The sequence below is a fragment of the Eucalyptus grandis genome, chromosome 4, assembly GCF_016545825.1.
Source record: "Eucalyptus grandis isolate ANBG69807.140 chromosome 4, ASM1654582v1, whole genome shotgun sequence".
Classification (NCBI taxonomy): Eukaryota; Viridiplantae; Streptophyta; class Magnoliopsida; order Myrtales; family Myrtaceae; genus Eucalyptus; species Eucalyptus grandis.
The window spans coordinates 33888925-33901264 of record NC_052615.1 but is presented as its reverse complement, the minus strand read 5'-3'; the positions used below and the strand labels follow the sequence as shown (position 1 = coordinate 33901264).

The following is a 12340-nucleotide window of genomic DNA, read 5'->3' as shown; positions in this document are numbered from 1 at the left end:
CTTCCTCATGGATAAATCCATTTAGGAAAGCACTTTTGACGTCCATTTGGAATAACCTGAAATTTTTGTAACAAGCAAACGCAAGTAATAGACGAATAGCTTCTAACCTTGCAACGGGTGCGTAAGTCTCGTCATAGTCTATTCCTTCTTCTTGCGTATATCCTTTGGCCACGAGTCTTGCTTTGTTTCGTACAACTTTTCCTTTTTCGTTCATTTTGTTCCTGAATACCCATTTGGTTCCAATAACGGTTTTACCTTTTGGTTTAGATGTCAATTCCCAGACATCATTGATGTTGAACTGTCTGAGCTCTTCTTGCATAGCTTCGATCCAGCTTTCATCGATAAGGCTTCTTCTATGCTTTTGGTTCAATTTCGAGATGAGAGCCACAAAGCACTAGATTCTTCATGCCTTTTTGATGCGGTGCGGATTCCTTCATTAAGTTCGCCAATAATAAGATCTTTGGGATGACTGGATTTGTGCTTCCAGTTACCGGGTTGATGATCTCTTTCTTTATTTGATTCTCCATGAGCGTCTTGATGATGGACTTCCGTAATCCGAGATGCTTCTTGAGATGTAGACATTTGAAGATCTAGAGCGGATTCAGTCTCTTTACCGAGTCTGGCCGGATTCATCTTGCACCGAGTCTTGGAATTTGACATTCATTGATTCTTCCACAGACCGGCTTTTTTTGTTGTAGACTCGTAGGCTTTGCTTGATGTAGAATATCCAAGGAAGATGCCTTCATCGATCTTTCTTCAAACTTACCAACTCGATCATTTGCATTTTTCAAAATAAAGCATTTGCAACCGAACACATGAAAGTATGAAACAATAGGCTTCTTACCTTTGAACAATTCATAGGGGTTTTATCAAGAATAGGTCTTAGAAAGACTCTATTTATAATATAGCAAGCAATTGAAACAAACTTGACTTCAGCCCAAAATCGTGAAGAAATTTTACTTTCAATTAAAAGTGTTCTAGCCATTTCTTGAAGAGATCTATTCTTTCTTTCCACAACTCCATTTTGCTCTCCAATGCTCTGGGTTCTTGTTGGTCCAAAGAGATCCATATGAAGCAACTGCATTACATGATTAGTAGATACATGATTTATTTGCTTAAATGAATTTCTTACTGCTTTCCTGAATGCATGGAGTGCATAAGTCGACTTTTGGTATGGCGGTTTAGGTATACCTCGAACAAGCTGCTTTGAAGAGATTTTGGCTAATTGCTTCTTGTTGATATGGCCAAGTTTTCTATGCCATAGAATTGCTTCATCTTGAATTGAGATTAAGCATTGTTCTTCATTTGGCTTTACATCAAGGAGGTAGATATTTCCATGCCTTCGACCCATGAAAGCGAGTCGAATCTTTGCTAATTCCAGAACATATGCCTTCTTGAAAGAAGATCTTGTAACCGTATCACACAATTGGCTAATCTTCGAGTAGATTGTAGTTGAGTCCTTCCACTAGAGAGACATTGCTTATTGTGAGATTTCCAATTTTCGCAGTTCCGAATCCCACAATACTTCCTTTCCTATTTCCTCCGAATGAAACTTTTCCACCATTTACTTTAATAAGCTTTATGAAACATTTTGAGTCTCTCGTCATGTGTCTTGAGCATCCGCTGTCAAGATACCACTTTACCTTTTTTTGACAGAGACCCGCATTCAAAAAAGAGTCTCAAGCTTTCTTTGGTACCCAAATTTTCTTGGGTCCTTTGGTGTTAGTAGGATGAGCATTATTAGGCCATACTCTCGTAACAGGCTTCCAAACCATAGGACACTCTTTTTCAAAATGATCCTGACTGTTACACTTAGAACATCTTAAAGCATTTCGACCTACAGGCTTTACAAAAACTCTTTTGAAATGATTTTTATAAGCCTCTCTCGATGGTCTTTTCTTAATTCTTTCTTTTACTTTCGGAAAATCAATCAAAGGGATTGTTTCAGTTGTCATACCTAGACCCGACTTATTGAAGTAAGGTCTTTGGATTGAAAGGACTTTTTCAAGTTTTTCGGACCCTATTGAAAATTTCTTTGAAATATTTGATAAATCAGTTTTTAAGAAAGCATTTTCTTTTGAAAGATTGTCTTCACTCTCTTTAAGAGTAGAAACATTCAAGTCTAAATTTTTTACCTTTTCTTCTAAAATGTTTTCCTTTTGTTTTAAAATTGAATTTTCCTTTTTGAGTTCGGAAATCTTTTTAAGAGAAGTCTTAAGACTAAAACATAACTCATCAATATATTTAGAGACTTTGACAGGGATTTTATAATCACTTACCTCAAATTCACTGTCCGAGTCGATCCAGTCCGAGTCCGATTGCGCCATTAGACACAGTTGGCATATTCCTCATCACTCTCTTCACACTCGTATCGCTCCGGGTTTCGGGTAAGAGCTTTTCGAAATTTCTCAGCTTTTCCTCTTTTCTTTTCGTAAGAGGACGGTTGGTCTCGATGTGTCCCTTCTTTTTACATTCGAAGCAAACTACATCTTTGTTTGGTTCCTCATCATCAACCGACTTGGTCCGTCTGTCTCGAAAACTTTGTTTCTTTGGGATGAACCTTTCGCCTTTTCTATTCAGTTTTCTGAATCTTCTTATCATGAGGGCGAGCTCCTCATCATCCATATCATCTTCGAATTTGCATCATCGAATCATCATTTGATTTTAGTGCAATAGATTTCTTACCTCTTGGATCTTCGTCTTCATTAATTCGTTCCACTTCGTAAGATCGAAGAGTTCCAATCGGTTCGTCTACGATAATGGCATGATTCTTTGCGTCTCTCTTATTGAAGTCTTTATATGATTCCAATCCTTGGAGAGTCCACGTAGAAGCTTGTTCACCTTCATGGGATCAGAAATTTTTTGTCCTTGGTTCTCAAGACCATTGACAATATCGTAAAACGACTAAACATGTCGTTATAGATTCTCCTGGTTTCATTTTGAAGGATTCATATTGACCAAGAAGAATGTTAATTCTGGTCTCCTTCACTCGATCCGTCCCTTCATAAGTGATATGTAACTGTCCCAGACTTCTTTTTTGTGACACAAGAAGATATTCTGTTATATTCAGTTGGTGACAAAGCACAATATAAAGAATAAATTGCTTTAGCATCGAGTGCTTGTCTCTTGTTTATTTCTTCTTGAGACATTCCGCCTGGTTTCAACGGTTTCTTTTCCTCTTTCGGTGATTGATGCAGCAGCAGGAGTGATTCCTTTTTCCACTACGTCCCATTCCGAGGATCCTTTGATCGTAGGAAAGCTTTCATCTTGTTCTTCCGGATGTTGTAATCCTTTCCATCGAAGTAGGGAGGTCTGGTATTGCTTTGCCCCTCCATCGCCCCGGTGCTAGCATACTAGCCATGGATCTTTTACTCGAAGTAAAACACTTCAAACAAAGTAAGAACACGGGCTCGATACCAATTGAGATAGCTAGTACGAGTACCTAGAGGGGGTGAATAGGTATACAAAAATTTCTCGAAGCTTGCACGATATTTAAACAATTAGAGAATTTGCAACAGTTAAAAATTCAATCGCAAGACTCGAGTAAGGAAAGAGAGAATTGAACACTCGGTTTATAGTGGTTCGGCTTGATTCAAGCCTACGTCCACTCTTTTCGCACCGACGGCCGATTGGCTGGATTCCACTATGATCAAAGAGTTGTTACGGTGTTGATCTTCCTTGATTTCTAGGTGTAGATGATCTACCACACTCACTCAAGGCGTCACCAAGTATAAACACTCTCGTATACAATTTCGCTCGTCTCAACTAACAATCAAGGATCTTCGACTGGAATTTTTCTATCGATCACACACTTAAAACAACTAGAACGTCTTCATTTTATACTCCTTCATGCCATCATAGCCGTTGGCACTTACCAAAGGAATTCCTCCAATCTACCCGTTGGACGGAATCAATCAAGAAGATCATCCGAGCTATTTAAGGAATCGATGATAGCCCATCAATCTGTTCGCCCATACAATCGGGATCTCGGTTTCCAAGAATAGAATGATCCAAGATTATTTCGTCGACCATCAGATCTTCAATCGATCTTAGATAAGAGTCAAAGAATCCGAAATGATTATCCAACCAAAGAATCTATTCCAGAGGATAGGATCAAATCCTCAACCATAAACCTTGGCTTTGGATTTCCTTCAACACTGGATTAAAAAGACTGTCAGTGAGAATAAGTTTGAGTCTTGAGTCTTGAGATTACAAAGTCTTGAGACTATAAAGTCTTGAGACTTTAACTATCGATATCCAGACTTAGACTGATAGAAATGTTTTGTCATCTTCAAAATATTCTGGAAAGATTTCTCCAACACATATAAACTTGCATAATGAGTATCTAATTCTTATAATTTGATATTTTTGCTATTGAGCCTACTTATTTTTGTTTCCATTAATATATCCATCAAATTTGACAACTTCTACTTTTTAATGTAGCTACGAATAATTTAATTGATATTAATATTTTAGTAATTTTTCTCTCTATTTTCCTTCTTCTTCTTTTTTCATTTTTTACAAAAATCAAAGGCACAAGAGAGATTTACTTGGGAAAAAAAAAAAAAAAAGAGAAGAAAAATACACTTTTACGTCTTTTTTGTCATGTGCATTGTACGTGCTACCAGAAAATATAACGGATGATTAGTTGCTATATCATAACAAAGTTTAAGTAGGTAAAGTATGGTATTAGAAAGTTTAAAGGCAAACATGTATTACCCCCAAAGTCAGGGGAGTTTATATAATTTACCCTAAATATCAATAACTCTTTGAACGTTGTGGTTTGTGGGAAAAGCGAAGATAAATTAAGACACCATTTGGCACATCTCTGCAGCACGCCTACCAAAATTTGTTTCTCTATAGCACCCCCAACATGAGTTTTAGATTGTCCAAATGTAGAGAAAACTTTTGTTCGCATCCACAAAATTCGGATTGATTCAAGTCTTTGTGGGGATCACCAAAATGGGTGAACAAGTGCTTGATCAGACTGAATATGTAACCCTTGCAACACCGTCAATTTCTCCGGCGGGGACCCCCCACGACAGAGCGCCCTGCCAAACCCTAGAGCTTAGCACGATCAATGCCAGCCATTGGCACAGACCTAAAGCTCCGAAAACTAGCCCAAGCCGCTGTTGATCGTGACCGGGAGATCGCCAACAGTCTCCAGGCCCAATCATAGACCGCATCGCCAATTACGCGCGGGGCGTGCGCTAAGCATGGCCAGTACTATCACTTACATGAGCCCGCTGCAGCCAGCTGCGGCTAGATTTATGGTCGGTTCTCGAGGTTCTGTCGCCGCCCAGTTCGTTCTTGCCCGCTTCGGTCTCCACGGCGGGCTAGGCCAAGTCGTGGGAGGAAGCGTGGACAGGGAGCTCATCGCAGCTGGGCCAGCCATCGCGTGATCTCAAGGTCTTCCACTTGCTTCCGAAAGATGCGCAGCACGTTTCCTTCCCGGGGCTTCCATCCAATCGTGACATGGTTACATGGCCAGCACTAAAGACGTCCAGCTTCCAGTTGCTGCTGGGTCGAAAAGAAACTCGGCTCCTTGTCCTCCGTTTTGAATATCTTGTGGGTGTTTGAAAACGAATCGCAACCCTTTTTCATAGACGGCTTTTGTAAATCCCCCATTGTCTTCCTCAAAGGTCAGAAAGAAGTTCATAGATTTGTGTTAGCACCACCTGGTCTCGGTTTCACTTTCTGATTAATCTGTTGATCGCTTTTAGCTTCTTTTCTATTTGTTTGCTTCTTGAACTCTGTTCCTTTCATGAGTTCTGATGGGAAGTGCAAAATCCCTAAAAAGAAATGGTTTGAGGATGAAACATTGAACTCCATTTCTTGATGGTAATTGGGTATTTTCTTGATCAAATTAGACAACCTAGCTTGTCATTCCATCACACAAAGCTGATTCATTTGGGTCCCAAGCATTAAAATTCATAGATTATTATATCTTTCGGCAACAACTCTTTCTTGATTATGATTTAGTGTTTTCTTTATCATATTAGACGACCTAGCTTGTCATTCCATCACATAAAGCCTACCCATTTGGGTCCCAAGCATTAGAATTCATAGATTATTATATCTTTCGATGACAAATCTTCAGCCTCAAGGCCCAATTCATCTGATTGTCGGCCCAGCCTATCTCTTCAAAACCTCAGTCTAGGTGGGCTTTCATTACCTTGGGCTGTAAACAAAGCCCATCACATGGACAAAACAGAGGTCCAGAACATAAAACCCAAAAGAAAATTCAATTAAAAGATGGAAAAGGTGAATAAATAGATTGAAGAACATGAAGTCAAATTCAAGCACAAACAGTTCAAAGAGAAAGGGGGCCAGAGAAATCCTATAGCTTCAAAATAACACGATGCTATTGCATTCGAAATTTATGTATTGTTTGCACAGAACCCATTATAACAAAAGAAAATTTACAATCTCTCGATCAGTGTTTAACCTATCTGTATATTTATCTCCTCTTCTGTGTTTTTTTTTTCCTCGTCTCTCTAAAAATCTTGAGCATAGAAGTCAATGATGTCCTTGAGATTCAGCTGGAACAGAGAAGTGGAATCGTTGCGCATCAGCCACAGCATGTGCTCGAACAAGATGGAGTCCACGTCCACCAGAACCACCCTCTTCTCTTTCCTCGTCTCTCTCTGCCTTGCCGAATCGATCAAGACCCGGAAAGGGTTCTCCTCCAACACGAAAGGGTCCACCAGGAACTCCTTCCTCTCCTTCCCCACCACCACCTTCACCGCCGCCGTCGGCTCTGCCTCCTCCAGGAGGGGCCGGTAGCCCGATCTCGAACCCGCCGACCACCTTCTCAGGATCGAGACCGGCAAGACCAGGCAATCCATGGGGAGAGAGACTGGATCTAGGGGCCCGTTTGGAGCTCGACCGAGAAGCTCCTGGAAATTATGAGATTAAGCTGACAGTCACAAGATGTTTGGGAGAGAGAGAGAGAGAGAGAGAGAGAGAAGTCGAGAGAAATCGAGAGATGAGATGGGTTGAGAAACGGCTAGGAAGAGAGAAAGTACATATGTAAAGGCGAAGATGAAGAGGGGGGAAGAGCGTTGGTGGTTTTCCATTAATGCTTTTTGGGTCACTTTCGTGAGAGCGCGTGCTGGCCGGAAAGAGCCGTTGGTGAGTACGCGAGAATATCTCTTGGGAGCTGGAAATTAGTGCGAATGAAATTTGCCGACTTTGGCTTACGACATGATTGCGCTTTCGTGCGGGTTGTATTCAATTGTAGAGTTTGTACACAAGTGACGATCGAATGCTCAAACCCTAAATGTAGAATTTGTATTTGGCCATACTCGCGATGCTGTGGATCCCAAGTTCTCCTGAATATAAAAGAGGAATTTTGTTCAGCTCCTCTTCCGCCGAGACACGTTCTTAGATCCCCCATCGGGTCAGCGGCTTTCGTCAATTTTTCAGCCCCGAGACACATTCAAATCTATTCCGCAATGGCGCGAGGTATATATATCATGCAATGCTTCTTTTGTGAGACGGCATACTAATGTGAAGAGCGGTGATTACCAAAAATAAAGTTATGAACTTATAATATGGATATCAATTTGGTTTTAAACTTTTTAATTTGATTAATTTAGTCATAAATAGATAAAATTATTCAAAGAGTCATAAACTTATTGTACAGCCGTCAATTTTGTCCTAAACTTTTCAATTATGTCAATTTAATTTTAAACATTTTAACAATTTGTTAATATAACCCTAAGCTTTTTATATTTTTTCAATTTAATCCTTCCCATCAACTTTGGTAGGAAATCACTGAGGTAGCCAGCCCACATGGCATAGATAAATATTGACATACGCAATTTTTGTAATTTTTATTTTTTCTGAATTTTTTTGTTTGTTCTTTTCTTTTCTTTCCTTTTCTTTTTAGCAAATATGAGGGGCAATACCCTAGCCAAATCAAGTGAGATTGTCAGCCCAGAGTTGCAAAGAAAAAAATGAGAAAGAAAAAATAAAAATAATCAAATTTAGAAAAATTTAAAAATTGTTAACATCAATGCTAGCCATATTATGTAAGAAGGTCGACACTAACTAGATCGCCACGTTAGCAAGTTTTCACCACAAATGGCCAAAAATGACAAAATTGGCCAATTGCAAAAAGGATTAGGACTACATTGAGATTTAAGATTGAATTGACATAATTGAAAAGTTTATGACTAAATTGGTCGTTGTACAATAGGCTTAGGAATTTTTAAACAATTATCTCGTATTAAACAATTTCAAGATTTACCAACATAGTTCTTCATGCCAATTTTAGCCAATAATTGCTAACGGGGACATCGGCCATCCTATAGCATGGTCGAAGCTCACATAAATAATTTTAAAAAAAAACTTCTAATTTTTCTCTTCTTTCAATTTTTTCTTTTTTAAAAAAATAAATTTTGTTAAAATGCAAAAATTGTCAATATCAGTACCAACCGTGTCGCATTGGACAATCAAGTATCCACGTCAATAATTATAGACCAAAATTTAGTCAAAAGACTACATTGACAAATCATGAAAAGTTTTATGACTAAATTTGTTAAATTAAAATATCTAAAACTGAACTAATATCAATATAATTTATTTATTTTTTTGTAATTTTCTCAGGATTACGTAGAAGCTCTCTCGTGGTCCACCATCCGCCGGCCACACCTTATCATCCTAGGCTTTTGAGGACTAATCAACGTGGGTTGGCACGTACATATAAAACAGCTCAACATCATATGAACAACGAACCACCAAACCACCAAAACGGTGTTAGGTGGTCGAAATCATTGCCACGCTTGACCAAACTACGCCCTTTCTTCATCCTCAAACCCGCAAGACGCGGTTTGACGCAAAGTTGCTATGATTAGGTGTGCCCCGTCAACGTTGCGTTGCATTGCATCGACAGCGCACCTTCACCATGCAAATCACAGCTGAACTCCAATTCGCATTCGCCCTCGTCAAGCTCTCTCGAGGCTCTTTTAGGGTTTCAAAACTCTCGCCGGAAGGGGTGAGCATCGGTCTAGGGTCAACCCTAAACCGATTTTGGACCAGCCCAACTCTATTGGTCTTGGACCGGTTCCCAGAGAGACTGAGTCAGTTCTTGGTCCTAGGATTTCTAGACCATCACTATACAAATTGGTCATCAGTTCTAATAATTCAAGATCGGTCCAATCCAAACCAATTCTGACTCTATGTGTATTATATATATAATACATTTTTTATAATTTTTTTATATATAGAAAACCTTAAAATAAACGGCGTCAACAATATTAAATGGTTCATTAGTGAGGAGTTTAAGTCTGAGAGTAAATGTAGAGTAAAAATAGAGTAGGACTGACAAAAAAAAAAGAAAGTAATTTCACATTACTCTTTAATAACTTAGATTTTTAATATCTTTTACAACGTCAATAACCATAATCTACAATGAAGAAAAATGTTTTTGTGAGAAGTCCTTACAACGTCCAAAATGGCATAAACAGCTCCTCACGACATCATCCTCTAATACTAGTTCTCTTTTGTCTTATTTGTCCTCTTAGTCTTCAATTTGCCAAAATCGAAAAAAAAAACGACTTCTCCGCTTGTCACTCGACACTTGCCTTGCTCGCTTTGGGTCACTGGTGCCGTTCGTCGCTCGATACTCGCCTGGCTTGTTGTTCCTCAATCAACGCTTGACGCTCACCCCACTCAACACTCGACGCTCGCCTCTCTCAGCTAACCTCGCTTGTCATCAAACCCATTAGGTCGGTCCAATCCTTGATCACCTTTTCAATAAATACAAAAAATGAAATAAAAAATTATTAGTTGGTCTTGGATTGATCTTGGAACCGGACTAAACCCAATGGATCGATTTGGTCTTTCGTCATTTTTTCAAAGAGTACAAAAATGAAATAAAAAAATTATCGATTGGTCTCAGATTGACTTTGGAACTAGACCAAACTCATTGGGCCGATCCGGTTCTCGGTCCCAAACTCAGTAGAGTCAGTCTTCGGTTCTAAAAATTGAGGATCAGCATTGTGCGAATTGATTCTAGGATTAAGGAGTGGACCGGCATAATCCAGATCATGCTCATCTCTACTCGTGAGATCCCTCATCATCTTTCCCTTTCCATATTGTAGCTAGTTTGAAGAGTACTCGGCGGGACCGTGTCACAGGACAACATGTGGCGAACGTGTCCATTGCCGTTGTCGGTGACCCTGTCGGTGCTGTCTGGCTAGTGGTAGTGTGGGCACGATGGAGGAAAAAAGAAAAAGAAGCAAGGACGCCATCTGGCGCATCCCACCGAGATTTGTCTCTCTAACGCGCTGAGTCAGATGGGGTCCGTGCGCAGAGAAATCTTGCTTGTGCTCACAAAATGGAGATTGAGTCATTCGAACTTTTAATCAGACTGAACGTTAGGCCCCCCTGCAAACCCAGTTTTGAAACAGACTGAACGTGAGCACTTTCGCAAGGCAGATCTCTCCTAACTCAATCTCGACTATCTGAACATAAACCCTTAATTTCCCCTCATGGTTTTAGGTTCTATATAAATATGTTGGGATTTTCGGTGATTCAAAAATTATTTTTGTATAAATTTGTCACAGCATACCAATTTAGGATTTTTCATGTTATCAACCCTTTGATTTGTAATCAAAACTTTATTAAGTTAGTCATTGACGGATGATAACTTTTTTCTTTGTTATTTTGTTTTTCCGAAAACGTACTTTGTAATGGGGGCCCTTATGTCAACCCGGTCAATGAACTCTAGGACTCCAAACTTATACCTGTACCAATAAAGAACAATAGTAGTGGTGTAGCTTTCGTACGATCGTCATTTGAGTGCCATAATTTTTTTTCCGCGCATTTAAATGCCACAAATTTGAAAAATCGATCACTTAATTATTATCGATAGTTTGCCTCACCGGAAAATCCGACATGGACAATAGTCGTCCTACGTGCCACCGCTAACACTGACATGAACATTAATTTTTTCTCTTTTTTATATTTTTTAAAATTTCAAATTTTTTTAATTTTTAAAAATTTTAATTTTTATTTTATTTTTAGTGCCAACAAGGGCTAATGCCAGCCACGAAGGCCTCACCCAGTGTAGGCAAGGGTTGCAATCGACGAGGCCGTGAAAGCACTAGGCAAGGACGCAATGGCCCTAAGCGAGGCCTTTGTAGCCCCACTAATAAGGGCATTCATTGCCGGCAAGGCGACAAAGGCCTCGCCCATAGCTGGCAATGGCGTTGCCCAAAGCCTTCATAGCCCTCACCTAGTCTAGATGAGGCCTTTGTGGTTGACAAGGGTTGCCGGTGACTATCACCGGCATTAAAAAAAAAAGGAAAAGAATTAGAAAAAATAAAAATTCCACAAAAGAAGATTTGCCAAAATGACAATCAAATGATCAATTTTACTTCAATCCGGCACTTAAGTAAGCAAAAAAAAATAAAATTATAACACTCAAATAAGTGTCATACGAAAGTTTTGACACTCATAATATTCTTATTCTTAATTATCTACTATCAAACACTTAAAACGTTGGATGAAGTTACAAGTTTGAGATTACACTATGGAACTCCTACTCCATCAAACTCGTTACAAGGTAGAACATCATAAGGAGTAAGAGATGATAGAGCATGTTTGTATTGAATTCCGCCAATCATTTAAACATATCTTCTAATTTCTTGAGCCGTGTGAGAAGCTTCATATTCATTTCTTGGGAGGTTTTAAATTATCTATGTCTATCCTGATAGATGGGATAAGTATATTAGAACTGTCATAACTTTCATACGGCGCTCGCTTGAGTACTATAACTTTTTTCCCACTCACTTGAGTGTTACAAATTTGAAAAATCAATCATTTAAGTACCATTGGTGAATCGCCTCACCAAAAAATCTGATGTAGACACCGGTTATCCTACATGGCATCATTAGTACTCGTGAACAATTATTAAAATTTTTTTTTTAAAAATCCACTTCAAAATGGAAAATTAATATAAAAAAATCGACATAAGATGATTTGTCGAGAATGGCTCTCAAATTATCAATTTTACTCTGATATGGCACTTAAGTGAGTGAAAAAAGAATGAGTTATGATACTTAAGTAAGTTTCATACAAAAGTTATGACATTCCTACTATCTTTATTTCAATATTTTTATTTATTAGTAAAAGGATTGGGGAGGGCCAATGTAGCTATCCCAATGAACTTTACCAAAAAGGTCCCATGTATATAAATGCCTTGCACTAATCAATTCTTTATAAGACATTAATAGAATGTGGTACCATATATATAAAACTAGGTACTTCTCATGAATGAGCTTCATTGTATATAAAATCCAAAATATTTTAAATTTGACTTTCAGCAAAG

The 12340-nt window shown here is 38.8% G+C and overlaps 1 protein-coding gene across 1 annotated transcript; it reads right to left on the bottom strand.

Moving 5' to 3' along the window:
* Nucleotides 1-6226: 6226 nt before the first annotated feature.
* LOC104442011 (auxin-responsive protein SAUR77) lies at nt 6227-7082 on the bottom strand. Its single transcript, XM_010055300.3, has one exon. It carries the CDS (start codon nt 6846-6848, stop codon nt 6498-6500), a length of 351 nt encoding a protein of 116 aa, XP_010053602.1. The 5' UTR covers nt 6849-7082; the 3' UTR covers nt 6227-6497.
* Between the last annotated feature and the right edge of the window lie 5258 nt (nt 7083-12340).

Coding starts and splice junctions, on each gene's coding strand:
- LOC104442011 (XM_010055300.3), bottom strand. CDS start 6,848: ATGGATTGCCTGGTCTTGCCGGTCTCGATCCTGAGAAGGTGGTCGGCG.